The 19855-nt window shown below is 41.5% G+C and overlaps 1 protein-coding gene across 1 annotated transcript in view; it reads right to left on the reverse strand.

The window, feature by feature from the left end:
- UBR4 (ubiquitin protein ligase E3 component n-recognin 4) overlaps positions 1–19855 on the reverse strand; it is a 161355-nt gene that overhangs the window by 8304 nt on the left and 133196 nt on the right. The window contains exons 94-100 of the mRNA XM_044668702.1: positions 17883–18101; positions 15911–16024; positions 14866–15008; positions 12291–12416; positions 10634–10828; positions 8120–8344; positions 646–736 (exon numbers count right to left, since the gene is read on the reverse strand). Of these exons, the coding sequence (XP_044524637.1) occupies positions 646–736; positions 8120–8344; positions 10634–10828; positions 12291–12416; positions 14866–15008; positions 15911–16024; positions 17883–18101 (1113 nt within the window). The remainder of the gene's footprint in view (positions 1–645; positions 737–8119; positions 8345–10633; positions 10829–12290; positions 12417–14865; positions 15009–15910; positions 16025–17882; positions 18102–19855) is intronic.

Here is a 19855-nt window from a genome sequence, read left to right on the forward strand (position 1 = left end):
GCTTGGGAAAATGAAGTGCCTGAAAAGCAGAGAGGTGGGCCATGGTCCTGGCTGACTTGTCAGATCTCAAAGTGTAGAAAAGCTACTAAGAGCCAGAAGATCTAGATCCCAACTAAACCTCTTGGGAGTTGTGTGAAGGCCTCTGTAAAGTTATGGTCTGTCTGCACTAACCATTTTTACCTCCCTGGGCTGTTTAATTGTGAGGAAGCACTAAGTATAAATTATTACTCATCATATAATTTTAACACTAAAAGAGACTTTAGAGATCATTTTGTAGATAAGGAAACTGGAAATCAGTTAGGCAGCTACAACTTGCTGCCCCTGTCCAGTGTGCTTTTTATACAAAAACTTACAAGTATAAAAAAAGCTTAAGAATCCTCATCAGCATCATGAAATACATCAAGCCACAGCCCAAAAACCTGAGCAATGTTAGAATTTCCTAGAGATGCTGAGCTAAGAGTGAGGAGGGGGAACATTCTTCAAAAAGAAATGACAAAATTCTCCTGGTTATTCCCTTGAGTTCTTGGAAACAGAATGTGAGGAAGAGGAGGAGGGAGGAAAACCAGCAATCCCTAGGAAGAAGGCTGGCTTACTGAAGGTTGCCATGTGCTTGGACCTGAGATGAGCAGCAGGAAGCTTTCTTACCTTAAACATGTTGTAAATGAGATCGACTAGGGCCCAAAAGAGAAGTGCAGAACGATAGGCTGAGTAGTCCTTCACCGACTTATCTGTCAGTCTGGGAGGAACAGAAAAGTCAATTGTCAGGAGCACAAGAAATACCTCAGAATGGTGAGGTCCCAACATGGCTCATAGGCCCAATTTGGCTCACGTCCATTTTAGAAGGAAAATGTTTAACTGAATTAGTTAGCATTCTCAAAGTGGGGACAAGCAAGCTATGTGTGACACACACTCTTGTGCACAAGTGGCCTAGCAGATATTGTTGAGAAAGTACAGGATCAAAAAAGGAGGTGGGCCAGGTCTAATCCAGGTGTTGTGCTATAACCCCCAAAACTGAACAAATCCTACAAGAAGGTCTTGTGTACAACAGGTAAACCCTCTGTGAACAATCTGTAGGAGACCATGGTCAAGAATCTTCCAGGAAAGGAAGCAGGGAAAGGGCTAAGACTTGAACCAATGGAAGTATGAAATATACCAAATGGATATAATGACATCCACGGTACTGAAGTAGAGGGCTGCCAAATACAAACTCCAAGGTTACTTTAACAAGTTGAAATTTCTGACTCTAGCCAAGGGCCTGGAAAATATTCTGATTCATATTTCTCTAAGAGTATGTTTCCCTAAATGAAACAGCTTAAAATAAAAGAATCACCCATTAGTTAGGTAAAACTGGAGTTCACTCTGTTAAATAGTAGCATTCTTAATGACTTCATCAAAAACTAGCATTTTAATGAAAAGAAGCTAATTAATAATTAAATTGGTTTTGGGAAAAGGAATGCATTTGGTATTATTTTTAGAGAGCTGATTTTTCACTGTGATTTTGAATTTCTTTTGTGAAAGCTGCCTCCACAGATGAACATCAAAATCTTTAATTTATAGTCCAAGAGATCTGCCTGAAGCAGTAATATGTTCAACAATTTGCCCAAAGTCACAAAGCTAGTATCAGCAGAAATGGAACTTCAAGCCAGGTCTTCCTTGATTCCAAGGCCAACTCTCTCTCCATATTATGCCACAATGGCTCTCCTATTATACTATGCTAAAAATGTAGGGATTTTTTTTCTTATATACTTTAACACATCACTAACTTCTCAATTTCCCAGCCTAAAAAAGTCTTCCCCAATAAAGCAAATATTTCTACTTTTGAGTGACTATGCCACCACTAGCATCAATTAAAAATGAATGTAACCCATACATATATGGATTTCTGATATGACCAGTAACATTTCAATACTACTTCTCTACGAGAACATGTTTGCTTACCAGGTGGTATACAGAAATAGCTCCAATCTAGTCTTAGGAAAGTGCACGCATTTGACTGGATATAGCAGATATGGTAAAAATGAAGGTTCTGCTTGGGAATCATTCTCAACCTCTGCTTGGGAATCATTCTCAACCAATCTAGTTCACTTCTAATAAAAAAGAGCCTCAAAAAGACCTACCTGATTTTAATGCCAGTTCTGCTACTCACTCACCAATGAGACTCTGGGCAAGTCTGATCTCCCCTCTTTAGACCTCAATTTCCTTGTTTGCAAAATGAGGTATAGCTGGATTAGGTAATAATAAATTGAGAGCCAGAAGGGAGCTCATGGGTATGCACCCCTAGTCCAACTCTCATTTTGCAGATGAAAAAACTGAACCAAAGAGGTTAAGAGGATTCGTCTCATTCTATAACCCCCAGTAGAAGTGAGAGTGGACCCCAATAAAATCATAGCCATAGCCTAGCTAGAATCAATCATATAGCCCCATGACTTCAGCCAAAGTTACTAACCCCTCCCCCTGCTGTACTTGGTAATAACTGTCTATTTGTGATAAACCCACTGAAGCAAATATTTCCCTGAGAATCTGGACTAGGTGGTTACATATTTACCTGTGATTTATTATTCTAGAGAAAACTCTAAGTAAGCTTTGGTGAGGTAAACTAAGTCATTGTACTAAGATTGTAAATCATTACTAACCACTGTCTATGTAAAAAGGTTACCTAATCCTTTAGCTTATGTAACATTGCCCTATAAAATACTAGTTGTAATGAAATAAACTTTTCCATGATGCACCATCCATGCCTCATGCTGCCCTCCCGATCCCAAACTCATTCATCTCTCTCATCCCATCCCGGACCCGCAGTAATGCTGTAGGAATGGTTCTTACACCATTCCAATTTTAGCCCATTCCCTTCCCCTGCTTTTTGGAGGGTAGAGAGTGAGAATAGAGGGATTGGAATGAGGAGAGCTAGGACAGCCAAAGAAATATAAACATGTCAAGAACAAAACGGAAAACCTGCATTGACAAACAGCAAGACATGATGCGCTGGCACCACCCTAACACCTTTTAAATCCTAGGATAATCCCCAGTGCTCTTTGCCACACCCCTTGGTCTCCAACTAGCTTCATCCTCAAGGCTAATCCAGTGATTCAGTTCAGTCAGTTCCTTGGAATACAAGGATTCAGCTTCTGAGAACCCCATAATCTTCTCTGAAAAGATCCTTGGTTCTAGAAAAAGATCACTGTGCAACTGTGCTATATCTCCAGGCCAGAACCCAAAGTCCCTACTCTTTAGATATAAGAGCATTTGTGTAGAGTTCAATGGAACATGCTGAGCTTCTCGTCTGGAGATCTTAATATGTGAAACAAGATTAAGTGGAGGCTGGGTGACCACCTTTCTTAGGGATGGCATAAAGAACATGGCTTCATGGCATAGGAAGGTGGATTAAATGTCTTCTGATGATCTTCCAACCTTAAAAGTCTTCTCTGATACTATAGGCATCCTATAATTCTGAAATTCTATTTCTAAAGAAATGCAAGTTTGTGGTTTAAAAAACATCTATTTTAAGTTTTCTTCAATTATTTTTTAACTAAGGCAAGAATGAGAGTCAATAGAAAAGCTAAAGCAAATTTAGTTGCAATGTGACTGCTGAGCTCCCTGCTTCTTCTAAAGCCACCAATTACCCACTGAGCACTCATTCTTCTTTCTATCCTGCAGTAGGAGGAAACCTTTCCTGCTGCTTTCTAAGGCTAAACTCATTTAGAAGCAGGTGCCTTATATGATAATGATAATCTACTTTGGCAATTCTCGGTATGTTTTACTTGCTATGATGTGTGGCTAGCCACAGATATCTGGGAAGTCTTTGAAATTTCATAGATGAGAACTCCTGTATTTGGACAGACGGGGAAAGGAAAAGAGTAAGTATTTCTATGGAAATTATCATGTGCTCATCACTGTACTAAGCAACTACTAAGGGCAAGAGGAGAGACAGAAAATCTAAGAATATGCCAGGTCCTATCACTAATAAGTTTTGAGGAAAGAGTTGATTTCTGAATCTCTCTTGCACAAACATTAATAGTCAATAATGGACTTCTGTCTATTCTACTTCTAGGTGCCAACAGCTATTTCTGTTTATTGTGTAGGGATCTATAACAAAGGCACCGATGAAAAGGATGAGTCTCCATCCCCTGCTTCTAGCATAGGCCCTTCCTTGTAGGGGTCTCTTTGTCACTAAACAGACCCAGTTTCTGTCAGTAGCCCTGTGTTGTTCTCCTTGGCTGCCTTGCTTTATAAGCAGAAATCTTGGGTGGCTCTACCCGACTTAATTATTTAAAGCCAATTAGTAAAGGTGACTAAACTGCTACAGAGAGATGGCAACTCCAAGTGTGGCTAATGCAGGATTTCCTAATTGGGCTGCAACCAAATCATCTTTTCTCTAACTGGTTTGGATGGTAATGGACTCCAGCTCCTTAATTGAATTCTAACAGGCCCTTGTGGGCTAAGATCACATGCTTGTTCTCTAGAGCCAGAACCAAATAAACAATCACCACATTTTCCATTAATGCAAATGGAGCTTTATCAGTAGCCCAGTATCCTTAACTTAACCTTATTCCAGGTTCAGGCAGCAAATTAACTATGAATAATTTGGGTCTTAGCCTCTTGGGAAACAATGAAAAAATGAGAAGAGGCCCAGACTCTCCTGAGATCATAGAATGTTAGATATGGAAGAGAGAATAGGGTGTTATGGGTTATTCAAGAGTTTATTCTTTCCAAAGAGTGTTTCTGGAGGAACTTTCCATTAGGCTCAAAAATCATGGAAGCTTGACAGGAACCATTCTATTTCTGTCTGAAATTTTCCTTGAGATAGAATGGTCCACCACTCCCTACCTATATGACCTGAGCTAAGTTACTTCATCTCTCTCAGCCTCCATTCTTAATCTGTATATTGAGGAAATTAGTCCAGATGGTCTCTAAGAACTGGCCCTCTAGTTCTAAAATTCTGTCAAGCTACTTTGAGAGTGAGGGTGAGGGAATAATATATTATGTGGGGCGAATTCTCTGGCTTTTTTCTAGAGAAAGGACTGGGGGGGGGGGGGGAGGAAGAGACTGACAGAATTTGGGGATCTCATCAGCTCCCATGGACTCAGTGATTAAATTTATTCAGATGATTCACAGAACAATTGATCTAACCCTAGTCTCTTCACAGAACAATTGATCTAACCCTAGTCTCTCCTGAGCTACAATTTCATGTCATCAGTGACCAACACATCTCATAAGCCCCTCACACTCAAGCTTCTCCATAACAAAACTCATTATCACTCTCCCCAGACCTCCTGCTTCTTAACCTTCCCTGTCACTACACTAAGAGTACTATTATCTTCCCCATTCATCAATCAATATCATCCTTGGCTCCTCTCCCTTGATCACCAGACATAGCCAATATGGCACTAGATCTTGTTGCTTCTACTTTCATGAATGTCTCTCACATACATCCCTTTACCCAATTCATGTCTCAGACATACTAGTTCGGGCCCTTAACACCTCTCAACTGGACTACTGGAAGAGCTTTCTAATTAGTCTCCTGCCTTAATTTCTCCCCACTGCAAATCCTTCCTTTACACAGATGCCCGGTGATTTTTCTTTCCTTTTTAAAGTTGAATTTATTTAACAGAATTTATTCCCAGGTATCTCAGTACCATAGGAGGTTATCACCTTGGACAAAATTCTCTGGAGGTGAACATTCACAAATTATTCTTCAAATACTAATTCTTTAGCTGTATATAATATGTTCTCTTGGTCCTCCTCCTTTCACTCTTTATTACTTCATATAGGTCCTTCCAAGTTTTATTTAAAAATCATCCTGGCTCCTCATTTCTTAACAGTGCAGTAATATTGTATCACAATCATATACCACAATTTGTCCAGCCCTTCTCTGACTGATGGACATTCCCTCTATTTCCAGTTCTTTGCCACCACAAAGAGAACTTGCTGCAAATATCTTAGAACATATGGGTTCCTTTCCTTTTCCTCCTGATCTCCTTGGGAAACAGATCTGACAATAGTATTGCTAGGTTCTAAGGATATAAAGTTATGTAACTCTGGGTATAATTCTAAATTGTTCTCCAAAATGTTTGGATCAGTTCACAGTTCCATCAACAGTGTATCACTGTTGGGGGCAGCTGGGTAGCTCAGTGGATTGAGAGTCAGTCAGGCCTAGAGACGGGAGGTCCTAGGTTCAAATCTGACCTCAGACACTTCCCAGCTGTGTGACTTGACCCGTTGACCCCTCTTCCATTGCCTACCCTTACCACTCTCTTCTACCTTGCAGCCAATACACAGTACTGACTCCAAGACAGAAGATAAGGGTTTAAAAAACAACAACAACAACAAACTGTTATCACTGTTCCCATTTTTCCCAATCTTGCCTTTTTGCTCTTTTATCATTTTAGCCACTGATGGTTTTAACCTCAGAATTATTTTGATATGCATTTCTCTAATCACTGGTGATTTAAAGATTTTTTTCATATACCTACACATATGGCTTTGATTTTTTCATCCAAAAACTGTTTTTATCTTTTGCACACTTAAAAAGGAGATGGCTCTTATTCTTACAAATATGACAAAGTTCTCTATATACTTTAGAATATGAGACCTCTATCTATAAAACTGTCTACGAAATTTTTTCCTTAATTTTCTGTTTTTCTTCTATAGTCTTGGCTACATTAGTTTTATTTATATAGAAATTTTTTAATTTAACATTAACATAATCAAAATTATCTAATTTATATCTCACAATGCTCTCGGTCTCTTATTTACCCATAAATTCCTCTCCTAACCACAAATATGATCATTTAATTTCCTTACCTCCTTTTATGCCTAGGTCATGTATCATCTCACCTTAGTGAATAGTATAAGACATTAGTCTATACCTAGTCTCTGCCAAACTATTTTCCAGTTGTCCCAGCAATTTTTACCAAAAAAGTAAGCTCTTAACCCCAATATTTGGATCTATACTTTTGTCAAATAATTACTATAATCTTTTAGTTGCAGTATGTCTCTTCTGTTCTACGGATCTACAGCCAGTATCAGATAGTTTTGATAATTTCTGCTTTATAACAGTTTAAAATCCAATACTGCTAAACCTTCTTCATTTCCATTTTTCATTCATTCACTTGAATATTCAGAATGATTTTCTTAAAGAGTAGTCTGACTACTTCATCTCTCCCTGACTCAATTGTAGCAGTTTCCTCTTATTCCCTTCAAGATCACAGACAAAGTCCTCTTTAAGAGCATTCAAAGTTCTTTATAACCTGCCCCCCCCCCTCTCAATCTCCCTATACCCAATCTCTGCTCTGCATACCCCAGGATCCAGCCATATTTGGCCTCCTTTGTGGTTCTTCCTACATAACACATTTCTGTTTCTGCCTCTGTGCCTCTGCATGAATTAGGATTTCTTACACCTGGAATGCTCTCTCCCCCCCTCCCAGCCTCTGACTCTTAGATCTCTCTGATTCTTTTTAAGATTCAGCTATAAGGGGACAACTGGGTGGCTCAATGAATTGAGAGCCAGGCCTAGAGACAGGATTGGTCCTAGGTTCAAATCTGGCCTCAGACACTTCCTAGAGCTAAATGACCCTGGGGGCAAGTCATTTATCCCCATACAACACATGGTGAACTCCCACCTTTTCCCCATAACATCACCGAGGAATTCTTTTTGCCTCCTTTATTTTTAATCCCCAGAACCTAGCACAATGCTGTTTATGTAATAAGCATTAAACAAACAATATGTTGATTGAGGAGTCTAACATAACATAGCAAAGTAATTCTACCCCAGGATTCAGGGTTCTTTCCCTTCCCTGCTTGTGTACATCTTGTGATACCTACCTGGTTTGGCTTAAATTCTGGAGCTTTGACTAGCAAGAATATTTGGTCTAACTTTGCAGTCATCTAATAACAACAATACTGTAAAGGGTAATAGCTAACCATCAGGCATGGATACTAGCTTCAATGTTAATGAATTTGGCTGACAGATCAAGAAAGGGTTAACACTGGCTACTGAATCAAATAAACATTCCTCCACTTAGTACATAAATGTTGCTAAGCAACTCTTAAATACAGGGAGACCACAGGGCAGCCACTTCATAAAGGAACAAAAGAGAAAGGCGAGACTAAGACTACTGACCTGCTGGCTCCCCCTGGCGACACTGCTCGGGCCTGGGAGATCACCAAGAGCCTCCGCAGAATCTCCACTCGGATGGCTCTCCATCTCTCTGGGGGCAAGATGTGGAGGGCCAGAACAGTGTAGTAGTGGGGCCCATCCACTTCAAAGGCACTCTCCACCCACTTTTCTTTGGGCTGCTCTAAAAAGCTCTGCAGGTTCTTCTCTTCTCGGGAAGTTGCCCTGGTTCTGTAATACAAAAGACATCCCAAAATACATGAAACCAGGGCCTGGCCAAAACTTCCTTCTTTTTCATACTAAATTTCCTCCTCTAGAGTTTTTCCCAGGCTGGCTGATGCTGTGCCCCAACCACCCTGCCCAGTAGTCCCAAGTCTTTACATAACTTTCTTTAGGCTACATTTGTATCTTTTCATGGCATTTTTCCTTTCTCTTTACATCTTATTTCCTCCCCCAAGAGTGCCTTCTCTCTCCTCCCTCCCTACTCTGCCTTTCTAAGTAAGGCATCCTGAAATCAGGTGCACAGATGGCAGGCCCCCTAAGAAAGTGGTCTCTGGGAAACTGGAGGGAAAGCAAAAAAAAAAAAACCCCAAAACATCACTGTTTCCTTCCCCTACTACTTTTCAGACAATAACCAAGGATATAATTATAGAATGTGGGAGATGGAAGGGACCTAAAAACATAATGTGTTAGAATGTCACAGCTGAACGAAACTCTTAAAACAGATGTGTCAAAGTTGGAGGAGAGCCTTGGATCCAAGAATTTTAGTTTCATGAACGGGGGAAATTTAGAGAGGAGTCTAAACTTGAGTATATACTCATTTCCCAAATGCCTGTGGGGCACCAGGATGTACCTCTCCAAGCTAGTTTAGCTTTACTATTCAGTATGGAGTCAAGAGTTTGGTTTCCCTGGAATGCAGAGATCATCTCTAGCCTTATCCCTAATGAAGACATATGCTGATAATCCACCATCCAGTGATGCTTTTACATTGTTATCCAAGTGTCTGTTACCAACAAGGGTACACATTTATGAACTATCTGGATGGGGTTGCAACCTGTTGCAAAAGAAGGATTTTTCCTCAGTGTAAAGCTAACTGGCAAAAGGCATGCCATTGGGGCAGATCAGAGAGAGGAAGAACTAGAGTCAGGTTCAAGGGGGGATACATCCTGACTAATCATGTCACCCTGGACAAGGCACTACCACTACCTTTCTTCTATCCATGGTCTAAGCCAGAGATTGGTAAACACAGATGCAGCAAACCAGGATCAGATTGGCAAAATAAAGATAAAGTCAATATAGCTGTCAGTAAGGATCTATTTCTACCAGAGTTTGATCCATGGTTCTAGGTCACTACCCTCTATACCTCAGGGCAGAGAAGGTAGTGCTCTGCTGTGGCAAAGGGAATATCCTGATAAGGGATTACATGTCTGGCCTTGGGGGTGGTTAAACCCAAAGTCACCTGGACCCCACCAAGTCTCTGTTCTTAAATTCACAGCTGGGCAAGTGGCATGAACAGTTGTGTGGGGCTCTAAAATTGAATTTCTTCCTATGTAATTTCAGGCTAATTACCTAGGTCCCCTATCTGAGCCTCAGTGTTTCTCCCCACAAAATGGGAGGCCCCACCATAACGAGGAGAGAAATGATGGGGAGATTTCTGCCAAACCAAAGGCAGAACAAAAGTAATGAATGAGCCCCTGGTGTTCATGTTAGTGCTATTTTGAAGTGGACTAAATATTTTAGCAGGTGATGTAATGCATTTGAATATGGACCTGCCTAGGTGCTTTCTATTTCTAAATGAAGAATGGATGACAAGACCAGACTCTTCTCTTACAAGGAAATGGGAGGAAGAACTAGTGTTACAAGGCAAAGGAAGACTGTTGTCTTGCCTAAACTGAACTTGGGGGACTGGTTTAGTCTTTGGACACATTGTCACTTCTGGCAGATATCAGGTAAAGCAGACAAGGAGATGGTCCATTATCTCTGCAATTGTTCTTTTCTGCACCCCAAGTGCTTCTTTTAGATGTCACCTATCTACTCTATAATCCAGGTCTGGATAAACAAAACTGTTATTTCTCTTGGCTACCCTTCCCCCTTCAGATGATGTTCCCAGGTGTTTTCTAGCTCTGTCCCGGCACCCCCCAGCATCAACTCCCCCAGACACATGTGGACATGCAGACATACTGTACACACAGCCCAAGTGGATTCAGGAGGAATTTGGAGGCAATAGCCTCAGGCATTTCTCTTGAACAAATGAGCTCTCAGTCTGATCACTGCCAGCTGTTTTCTGCTATGCTCTGGGGTTGATAACCCTGCTTAAGAATGCCATCCCTGGTAGCCCATGGAGAAAGCAAGGACAGTATTTGGGCTGCCAATCCCATTCTTTCCCTAGTTCTGATAGTCACATCTCAGATGTAGATGGCCACCCTTTAGTAGCATCAACTTTGGAAAAAAGCATGGGGAACAAGGAAACTGGGGAGAGAGGAAGGAGGGCAGTTAGGCAGGTGAGAAGGGGATACTGACGTGTTCAGGACATAAAGCACGGTGTGAATGATGTACGGGATCAGGTGTATGTTGCTCTCTCTGCCGCCGCCTCCTGTGTCTACACTGAATGACTGCTCCATGGCAAACCGGAGGAAAAGTAACTTGATGTCATGAATGTTAAGTTGGTACGTGGGCTCACGCTGCCCTGTGCACTCCTGGAGGTACGTGTTATGCCTGGGAAAGCAGAAAGAAAGACCAAGAAGAGAAGAATGTTACCATCTCTCCTTTGCAAAGGAAGAAGTTGAAGACCTCCTACATACAAGGCCCAGGCCAGGTCTCCCTTAGCCTACGGGCCACAAAAATTATTCACACAAAACAAATCAGCAACAGATTTCCAAGTGAAAGGGGAGCTAGGAAGCACACAAAAGCATATGAAATGTTCACCTTTCTATTGTGGATCTTAAAGTAACTAAATTACTGTGCAGAGACATATAGCTATGCAAGAGGAAATGAGCTATTTGGAGACAATTTTTCAAAGGATAAATTTTTATAAGACCCATCCATTTCTTCATCTGGAAGGAGAGCTTGGAAAACGAGGATGTTAAGAGACAACAACCAAAATCTCTTCCAGCTCCAAATCCTACTATTTCATAAAAAGAAAGGTCACACTCCTCCCATCTTTCTACCTTAATAGGATATTTTGTCACCCCCCCCCATTTCTATCCCAACATTTTTTTAACACTATCTTCATAATAAGAATTCCCACTTCACCCCTTTGTCCTTTGAAATAAAGCAACAAGTCCACACTTCAGACTCTTACCGAGTTCCCTATTGCAAAGAAGCAAAAGACTTAAATGAGGCTGAATCACAATAACAGTAAATATTTATGTTTATTAACATTTTTATTAATAGAATTTCAATTAATTAAATAATTGATTGATGTGTATAATATATATTATATAATACTCTACAGTCTGCAAAGTGTTTTACAAACTTTCACCTTATAACCTCATGTCATTCAAGTCCTCCATCTCCACTTTACTAAACTGTGATGCTGGTGACACCACATAATTGAGCTCTGAGGACTGGAATCTATCTATATAGTATTTGCCCCCCCTCCCCTCCAAGGGCATGGGGCAGAGGTGGGCAAAGCAATGCTACCTACAAGAAGAACTAAACCTACTTACCTGCACAGGCTCAGTTCTCTAAATATGTTGGACCACATATCAAGTTGTGATGGTAGTGATACCTAAAGATATCTCTGAGAAAGGCCCAGAAGTCATCAGAATAATGACCAGATGTGGCCTATATCACCCTTTGCCAAAGTAGAAAGTTTCTGACCAAACAGGCAAAGGGATCTAATTTGTTCCTGACATGAGTAATGGGAAATGGTGCTTGGGTAAACATCAAACTTTGCCATCCAGGTTTGAGGGGCAGGTTTTAGGGGCAACTAAGTTGCTCAGTGGAGAGCAGCAGGTCCAGAGATGGGAGATCCTGGGGTCAAACCATGTGACACTGGGCAAGTCATTTAACTCCCAATGCCTAGCCCTTACTGTTCATCTGCCTTGAAATGCTACTTAGTATGTATTCTAAGACAGAAGGAAAGGATTATTTTAAAAAATGATGATTGCTCTTAGCTGATACATCCTTACTACCCAGGAATCCCATAACAGATGAGGAAGAACTTAAGACTCACCTTGCCAAGCAAGTTGCAAAAGCTGACTCTGGGACATGGGGCCCCCAGACGGGGAGGAGTCCATTGCACTTGGTGTTGGCGTTCTGAAGGGCTGCACTCTCCCATTCTTCTCGCCCTCGGGCCAATCTGAGGAAAGAAGTGAAGACAAGAGAATGATAGGATCCATCCCACTGGCTCCTTGGCAAGAGCTCATGGGTCAATGTCATTGGCGCAGACGGATAGAAGAGGAATGACAAATGGAGCAGAAGGAACTGCCATCTTAGCCTGAATGATACTAAGGCTTTTTACATACACTGCTTGTTGTTAACCAGTAAGTCACAGCACACATGGGAGGCAGTATAAAAAACTTTGGAAAACAAAAGACCTACTTTTTTTTTCTGTTTGTTTAAAAATCCCTTACCTTCCATCTTAGAATCAATACTGTGTACTGGTTCTAATGCAGAAGAGTGGCAAGGGCTAGGCAATAGGGGTCAAGTGACTTGCCTGGGGTCACACAGCTGGGAAGTGTCCAAAAACAAATTTGAACCCAGGACCCCCCAAAAGACCTAATCTACCCCTTGTTAGCAAACTTGGCTGGTGAAAAAGAGAATTCACTCCAATGAAACTTATTTTCCTCTTCTATAAAATGAACATAATGATGCACTATGTCTTAGAATGGTTGTCAAGAAAAGTATTCTGTAGAGCATAAACACTAGACAGATGTGTGCTGTTGTGTAGACTTGGAAAAGTCTTCTTGCTCTGCAAAAGACAACTTGCTCTCAGCAAGAAAAGTACGTGATTCAGGAGGCAACATGGGGTAGGTCTGGAGCTAGAGGACCTCAATCATCCTCTCTCTCTCCTATAATCATTTAAAACCTCCTAGGACAGTGATGGGCAAACTATTCCCCGTGGGCCAGATCCAGGCCATAGAGTTTGCCCATCACTGTCCTAGAACAACCCTTAGTTTCCTTCAAAGTTCAGCTCAAAAACCACTTTTTCCAAGAAAGTGTTCCCTATTATCTATCCCCTATAGTCCTAGCTGCTGGGGCCTGCCCTATCCCTCCAAATTACCTTCAATTTATTTTGTATATATTTCTATATGTACACGCCATTTCTTCTGATAAAATGTAAATTCCTTGAGGGCAAGGGTGCTTGTTAGTTAAAATTGGTCTTTCTGTGACCTAAGTGCTTGACTGCTCTCAGCTTTTGCTTCCTCACTCTCAAACCCAAGGCCTGGACCAGGTCAAATTCTAGGGTTTAGCATGTCCTAAATGCCTGATGTGAGACAGTTCCTCTTCATTCTCTCAGCAAGATCAGGGGATTTACTTTTTTCCCCAAGTATCCAGAAGGTGATAATGCCAAGAGGATGATACCAAAAAGCTGAAGATAAAAATTTCAAATATACCAAAAACATGGAGAGAAGTGCCTCATGGATATGCAATTATTAAGTCAGTTCCTTTGAGGAGGGAGTAGGGCTTCTTTGCCTTCCCCTACCCTAATACCTCCAGAGGCAATGCTCAAGTTCCTGATCCCAGTGACCTCTGGGGTGAAGTGGAAGAGAAGTGCTGCTTAGCACAGGGCTTGCCTTATAGATCAGGTAAAGGAAACCTAGGGAAGTAACCTTGGATGTGATGGATTTAAGGAACTTGGGATTTCTGAATCCCAAAAGCAGTGAGAGCCTTTTTTATGACTGACATTTTGGTTCAGTATAAGGAAAAAACTGCCTAATAACTATAGCTATCTAAAACCCAGTGCCTTTTAAAGCAGAAAGTAGATGGTTATTTGTTAAGTACATTGTAAAGAAGTTACCTATATTCAGCTATGGGTTCAATTAGATGTGAAAAGAATTAAATTTGGAGCCAAGAAAGTTGAGTTCAAATCCCAGATCTGGCATTTACCAGATGTATATCTGTCTTTCTTTTTTAAAACCCTTACCTTTTGTCTTGGAACCAATACTAAGTACTGGTTCCAAGACAAAAGAGTGGTAAGGATTAGGCAATGGGGGTTAAGTGACTTGCCCAGGGTCACACAGCTAGGAAGTATCTGAGGCCAGTGAACCCAGGAATTCCACTAAGCCACCTAGCCGCTCCACCAGACGTCTTTTAACCTTTCTGATCTTCAGTTTTCTCCTCTGAAAAATTAAGATAATACTAATTATACTACCATTCTCACAGATTTATTGTGACAGAAATGTTTTACAAACCCCAAGAGTTAAAGAAATGTCATTTCTGATAATAAGACAATGCAGTATAGTGTAGGATTAGAAAGGGTGCTCTATGGTCTTGAAGTCCCAAATTCCTTAAGCCCATCACAGACAAATTTCCTTCCCTAGGTTTCCTTTTCCTGATCTATAAAAAAGGGATGACGATAACATTCAATAATATTAACCTCCCCAGACTTAATATGACAAAATACCTTTGTAAACGTTATAATACTACAGAAATATGAATTGTTATTCCAAGGAGCCTCCCCCAAACCCTATTTGGCTGTTTCTGGATTGATTTCATGGGCTTCCCCCTCATGCCTTGTCCACCCCTAGGTCCTTTCCAGAAGACACAGATGATATGGAGGGCTAAAGAAGCCTGCCATGCCCTACCTGACAGCGGCCAAATGACAGTCGTAGTGGACAATGTTGAAGTGGGACACAGTGCTATAGCCCTGTTGCTTCCGGGGCTTATTCTCCAGCTCTTCCAGGGCTACCCGCTTAGTGAAGGTATAAATGCCCAAGACCTTTGCAGGCTGTAAAGGCAAAAAGCAACTTAACAAGTGGTGAGAAGTCTCTAATATCTATATCCCTAGTCAGGGATGCAAAGGACAGTAAGGAAGTAAGAGGCTAGCATTTGAGGTTCCACTGTTGAGAGGGAAGGGGGGCCTTGCTTAAATAGAGGAGAACAGGACACTGGTCTCCCAAGCACAAAGCATGCAATTTAGATAGCAGGGGGATTAGCAGAGAACTGAATGGACACTTGCAGGATTATCCAACACTTGGGGAAGAGATCCATTATATAACTAGGACAGAAATAAACCTGAGCTATCAAAGGAGGTTTTCACTCATCTGTGGGAAAATGAAATGAAAATGCCCTCTTGGAATGATGATATGCCTTACTCTGAAGGAGCCTACAATAATGGTGGGGGGCCAGGGAGTACAACAGGTCTTCATACCAGGGTATCTGCCCTTAAATAAGCTATTCTCCAAATAGAAAATCCAAGATAGACAGTCATGGGCCACTTTTTAAGCCTCTCAGTCAGGTGAGTCCCTACTCTACTGGAGGCAAAGAAAGATTAAAGCTAGTTTTAAGTGGTAAGAAAAAAAAAAAAGGGAAAGCAGAGATTGATTGTCCTTCCCTAGGTCATTCCGGGACAGTCACATCAATTTCCTTTATGCCATATCAACTAGGGGGACCCAAAGTCAACGTATAGTACGTACGTCCTCCAATTCATGTTTTGAGAGTGGGATGAATATGAGGCAAAATAACTCCACAGAAGGGAGATGGTCACTTCCAGCAATGGACACCCTCCAAGTTGATTCCAAAGCCATTTTCCCAGATAAGCTGAAACTGGTCTGTCAAAGCTGCCTTTCGGAGTTCTTGTTCAACTAGCCCTTTGCATTCCCAGTCTCTGGGACCTTCCTCTGGCCATACCTGGAATTTGTAGCCCTCCCTGCAGATGCAGCAGGTGAGCCCTGGCTCTTCAATTAACTCCTCCATCTGCTTCAGCAGGGCCGTCTTGGTGACAACTTGACCTTTCTCATTTGTCTGTAGAAGAAATTTCAATCAGGGCTGAAAAAGTCAAAGAGAGCTTCCACCCAGCCAGAGAAAGCAGAGTAATGCAGTTGACTCCGACTGCTGCTGCTTCTGCTGCTGCTGGGGGTAGACCAGTCTTCTAAGAAGTGTTGTCAGTCTCTCACAAGGGGCAAATGGTAGGTAGGAGACTGCAAAGAGACCCTCAGAGCTCCTGGAAACTGAGCTGCCCCACCTCCAATCTGTGGAGTCCCCCACTTCTCAAGGCCTCTGTTACATGAAGATAGTATCTGTACTACTCCCCACATGGGATTGTAGTGGGAGCTCAAGTAAGTCAGTATTTGCAAAGGGCTCTGTCAACCTTAAAGTGTAAGACAAAGACAAAGAGTTGGGAACAGAAAAGTAACCTGTGATTTTCACTGGATTAGGGAAATACACAGAGAAAACCTTCCCCCAATCTGGGCTGGCAGTTTCTCCACAATTTATCATCCTGGTTTGTAGAGTCACCTGAGGCACTTCCTGAGAAAGCAGTTAAGTGACTTGCCCAGGGTCACATAGCCAGCACACATCTAAGACAAGCCACATGCTGTATAAATGTAAGAGCAATGGAAGGAAGAGCAATAGGACCAGTTAAAAGCATAGGCCTCTTCAAACCCGGCCTCAGCCACTTCCCAGCTGTGTGACCCTGGGCAAGTCACTTGACCCCCATTGCCCACCCTTACCAATCTTCCACCTATGAGACAATACACTGAAGTACAAGGGTTTAAAAAAAAAAAAAAAAAAAAAAAAAAAAAAAGGATAGGCCTCCTCTGCTGTTCTACCCCTCCACAGAGGCCACTCAGGCAAGTAGAGCACTAACCCTAGTCAAGAAAACACCCCATTCCTTGTGTGAGTAGATGTCACTCATTTCCCTGCCAAAGCATGGAGAATGGAAGAAGCATCTGCCAAGGGTCCCTGGCCTCAGATCCACCTCTACCCTTCACCTGGAACGAAGTAAGGTCCCAACTAAGTCAGGAAGATAGCCTACTTGGCCCATCAACAACATGACAAACAAGGAAAGAAGGAGCCAGTGACAGTGGGTAGAGTGGAAAGAGCTCAAAAAGGGTTTGAACTCGGGAGACCTGGGTTTGAATCCTAATTCTATACACTTAGTTGTTAGGCTATTTTGAAGAAAACTCTAAAGTACCATAACAATGCAATGAGAGGCCATGTAGTAGAGGGCAAAGAGCACTGGTCTCAAGGGTTAACTCTAGACGCTTCTGAGCTACATGATCTCGGGCAAGTCATTAAAACCTGCTGACCTCCAGTTTTTTCATCTCCAAAATAGAGATAGAAATATGCCATCCACCTTCCAGGGATGTTGTGAGGAAAAAGTTTTGCAAACCTTAAAAGCTGGGTGTGATCAAGATGCCCCCTCCCTCAGAGATCTTTCCAAATCTGAGCATCTGTAATTCTACCTTACTCACTGAGATACTGGCAAGGAGGACCTCAGAAGGCAGTAGCATTAGGTGTAGGAGAAAAGAACATTGATTTGAAATCTAGAGCCCCACTCAAATCTGGGCATGGAATTCCTGAGTCCTAGAATATGACCTTGCCTATAAAACAGGGATAACATCGGTCCTACTTAGCTCAAGTTGTACAATAACAATGATGATAACAACAGACAACTAGATTTGTTTTAAGGTTTTTAAAACACTCTACCTACTCTTCCCAATACCCCTGAAGTGCAGAAATGATTATCATCCTTGTTTTTCAGATGTGGACACACAACCAATAAGTGTTTGAGGTAGGCCAGAGCTCCATGCTGCACAAACACAGACTGGGGTGAGTTAAGGGAAAGGAAGGGCAGGGAACAGGGTGGCAGTGGCATTACCGTCATGCCCAGGGTCCCCAAGGCTTTCTGCCTCATGGCCATGGCCATACGCTTCTTCTCAGCCCGTGTCTCCTTTCGGGCTGCATCAATTTTCTTGTTCACCTCAGGGTGCTCTCGAAGTGCCTCCAACAAGTTCTCGGCCAGGGTTCCAATTCCCTCATCACTTGACACTTGCTCCAGTTTATGCAGGTTTGTGATGGAGTCTGTACCAATTAGCACCTGCCACAAGGTCAGAGTGAGAACATGCCACTGGTTACAATGAGAAGACACTTTTTTTCAGAAACTTAGAAGTTCTGAACACCAAAGAACAATTCTGGGTTTGCAGTTTATATGCTCAGCAATGCTACTCAGAATTATTTTTGAAAGTAGGCAAAAACAAGGGAACTGAATTCCCATTCTGGTTCTATCCCTGACTACCTCTGGGACCTTAGAAAGGTTACTTTTCCTTAGTGGGTTTCAGTTGCCTCAACTGGAAAATGAGGGGAAGGAATTAGATTATCTTTACAGTGCCCTAAATCCTATGCTCAGATCCTATGATTCTCTGTTTAAGGAGGACACAAAAAAATTAGGAGAGGGAAGTATTCACAAAAGATTGGTAAGCCAAGAAACAAGACCTACTGAGATAAAATAAAGAGATATCAGGATGGCATAAAGTAAAGAAGAAAAAGGTGATTTTCAGCTATGTGAAAAAAATGGATTCCCCCCACAACACTAACAATTAGAAAAATACAAATTAAAGCAACTTTGATGTCCCACCACATACCCATCAGTTTGGTTAAGCTGAAAAATGTAGAGGGTGTGAAAAAATTGGCAGATTATTGTACTCTTGGTAGAAATGTAAACTAATTGAACCATTTTGGAAAATAAAAAGTACTATACGGTGCATCCCTCTGACCCGGTGATACCACTACTAGATTTATACTCCCAAAAGATCAAATGAAGAAGAAAAGGGACTGTGTATACAAAAATAGTTATACTAGCCCTTTATGTGGTGGCAAACAACTGGAAACTAAATGGGTACCTATCAACCCAGGAAAGGCTGAACAAATTATAGTATATGTATGGAATGGAATGGAATACTATTATATGTCATAACAAATGAGAAACTGATGAGGAATGAAGAAAGCAAAACTAGGAGAATGATTCATACAAAGACAACATTGCAAAGACAAACAATTCTGAAAGACTTAGGAACTGATCAATCATGATGCCAAAAGACTAGCTATCTCTTGACAAAAAGGTGATGGACTAAACATATATAGAATAAGACTCAGGTTTTTTAAAATAAGCAGTGTGGGAATTTATTTTGTATAATTATACATATTTGTCAGGTTCTTCCCCCCCCCCCCCTGCAGCCCCCTTTCTCAATGTATGGGGGAAGGGGGCAGCGGGCGAAGGCAGAGAAAGAAAATGTTTTCAAAAAGAAAAGAAAGCTGAATGATTCAATTTTTAAAAATGAATATACAAAACAGCACTTCCCATTAACAATAAAGTTCTTTTTGGTTTGAAATATATTGATGGAACCTATCAGTACTAGTCCTGGAGGCCTAGTAAGATACAATACCTGGGGGCAGCTGGGTGGCTCAATGGACAGAGCTAGGCCCAGAGACAGGAGTTCTGAGATCAAATTTGACGTCAGACACTTCCTAGCTGTGTTTTTTGACCCTGGACAAATCATTTACCTTAACCAGTACCTTGCCCTTACCACTCTTATGCCCTGGAACCAATACACAGCATTGATTCTAAGATGGAAGGTACAGGTATAATTTTTTTAAAATGCAATATTCTTAGGATAAAAGAATGTAAGTGGGAAATGGACAGGAATACATTTTTGGAACAAAATAAGAATATACTATGTCTGCTTCATCTCACCCAGCCAACCATTTTTTCCTTGAGTAAGTCACTTAAGGCTATGCATTTCAGTTTTCCCATTTACAAAACAAGGATTTTAAAACACACAAAAACATACAGGG

The sequence above is a fragment of the Gracilinanus agilis genome, chromosome 3 (assembly GCF_016433145.1).
Source record: "Gracilinanus agilis isolate LMUSP501 chromosome 3, AgileGrace, whole genome shotgun sequence".
Classification (NCBI taxonomy): domain Eukaryota; kingdom Metazoa; phylum Chordata; class Mammalia; order Didelphimorphia; family Didelphidae; genus Gracilinanus; species Gracilinanus agilis.